This window comes from Otolemur garnettii, unplaced genomic scaffold (genome assembly GCF_000181295.1).
Source record: "Otolemur garnettii isolate 467f Iridium unplaced genomic scaffold, OtoGar3 scaffold00011, whole genome shotgun sequence".
In the NCBI taxonomy this organism is placed as follows: Eukaryota; Metazoa; Chordata; class Mammalia; order Primates; family Galagidae; genus Otolemur; species Otolemur garnettii.
In genome coordinates this window covers 17,216,666-17,218,520 of record NW_003852406.1, presented here as the reverse complement: position 1 = coordinate 17,218,520, position 1,855 = coordinate 17,216,666, and the positions used below count along the sequence as shown (strand labels likewise).

At 58.8% G+C, this 1,855-nt stretch overlaps 1 protein-coding gene across 1 annotated transcript in view; it reads left to right on the top strand.

Moving 5' to 3' along the window:
• The first annotated feature begins 289 nt into the window (after positions 1–289).
• The window catches only part of PIF1 (PIF1 5'-to-3' DNA helicase), a 9,927-nt gene continuing 8,361 nt past the window's right edge, over positions 290–1,855 (top strand). The window contains exon 1 of the mRNA XM_023510006.1: positions 290–850. Within this exon, the coding sequence (XP_023365774.1) occupies positions 290–850 (561 nt within the window). The remainder of the gene's footprint in view (positions 851–1,855) is intronic.

Below are 1,855 nucleotides of genomic sequence, written 5' to 3'. Positions count from 1 at the left end.
GGACTCCTTTCTAATGAGTCCCACCCTTGCAGAACAACCGAAACTCCCCGAACCTGGGTGCCCATCCTCCACTCCAGAAATGTGTAGCAGGGTACATCATGCTAAGAGTGGATTTTCGGTTAACCTTAGGGTCTCTATGACTTCCTTGTGTTATTAGTAACAGTGACAGCCACAACGATCCTAAGTGGCCTTGACCCGGCTACCGGTTGTGGCCTTGATACCACCCAGTATGTCCCCTGCATGCTCGTGACCCCTGGGGTCTTTTCACAGAACTGCCAAGAAGGTGACGATGCTCTTGGGCACTGAAATGACAGCCGCGGAATGCGAGGACGCGGAGCTGCGGTGCCGTGTGGCTGTGGAGGAGTTGAGCCCAGGTGGACAGCCGCGAAGGCGCCAGGCCCTGCGCACTGCGGCGCTAAGCCTGGGTCGTAACGAGCGCCGCGAGCTGATGCTGCGGCTGCAGGCGCCTGGGCCAGCGGAGCGGCCGCGCTGCTTCCCCTTGCGCGCCGCGCGCCTCTTCACGCGTTTCGCGGCGGCCGGGCGCAGCACCCTGAGGCTCCCAGCCCACGGCGCTGCCAGGGCCGGCGCGGTGCAGCTACTGCTCTCTGACTGCCCCCCAGACCGCCTGCGCCGCTTCCTACGCATGTTGCGCCTCAAGCTAGCTGCGGCCCCGGGTCCCGGCCCGGCCTCTGCCCGTGAGCAGCTGCTTGGTCCACGGCCCCGGGATTTCGTCACCATCAGCCCGGTGCAGCCCGAGGAGCTGCAGCGCGGAGCGGCCACCCGGGTTCCAGACACCACGCTGGTGAAGCGGCCTGCAGAGCCCCAGACTAGAGGGGCGGAACGTAGCACAGTGAGGACAGGAAATGGGGCACTTTGGGAGTGGGTGTGCCACACTTTAACATGGAAGAAACTGAGGAGGCCCGAGGTTGGGGGAAGCTGGTGTGGGGATTTGAAGGGGTTGCCCGTTAATGTCAGAGGAGACATGTCAGACATCTGAATATGACAGCAGGGGTGGGCATCACATCTGTGCTTCTCATAGTGTTACCCCTGAGACTGGGTGTCTGAAAACAGGAAACCGGGTACAGGCCACATGAAAAGAGAAAACAGAGGAGGCTGTAGGCCTGGAAAGGAGACTGTGGAAGGAAACCTAGGCCAGTGTAGCAGGCCCAGAGGGGAGAGAATGAAGTGGTCAGCAGTGTCAGGGGAAGCCATCAGTCCAATCACATGAGGGGGACAAAGTCTGATGGGTTTGACAATGTTTGTGGGCTAGGGCAGGTGCAGCACAAGCCACTGGGGTCTGAGATTAGGTAGGGGAGAGGATAGAAACGGGACAAGAGGCTGGGTGCCTGTAGCTCAGAGACTAGGGCACCAGCCACATACACCTGGGCTGGCGGGTTCAAACAGGGCCCAGGCCTGCCAAACAACAATGACAACTACAACAACAACAAAAATAGCTGGGCCCTGTGGCAAGCGCTGTAGTCCCAGCTACTTGGGAGGCTGGGGCAAGAGAATGGCTTAAGCCCAAGAGTTTGAGTTTGCTGTGAGTTCACAGCATTCAACTGAGAGCGACATAGTGAGACTTTTGTCTCAAAAAAAAGGAAAGAAGGAAGGCTTGGTGCCTGTGGCTCAAGCAGCTAAGGCGCCAGCCACATACACCTAAGGTGGCGGGTTCGAATCCCCAGCCCAGGCCCACCAAACAACAATGATGGCTGCAACCAAAAAATGGCCAGGCATTGTGGCGGGCGCCTGTAGTCCCAGCTACTTGGGAGGCTGAAGAGGGTAGATAGCCTGAGCTGACAGGTTCAAGACCAGCCTGAGCCAAAGCGAGACCTCGTCTCTAAAAAATAGCTGGGCA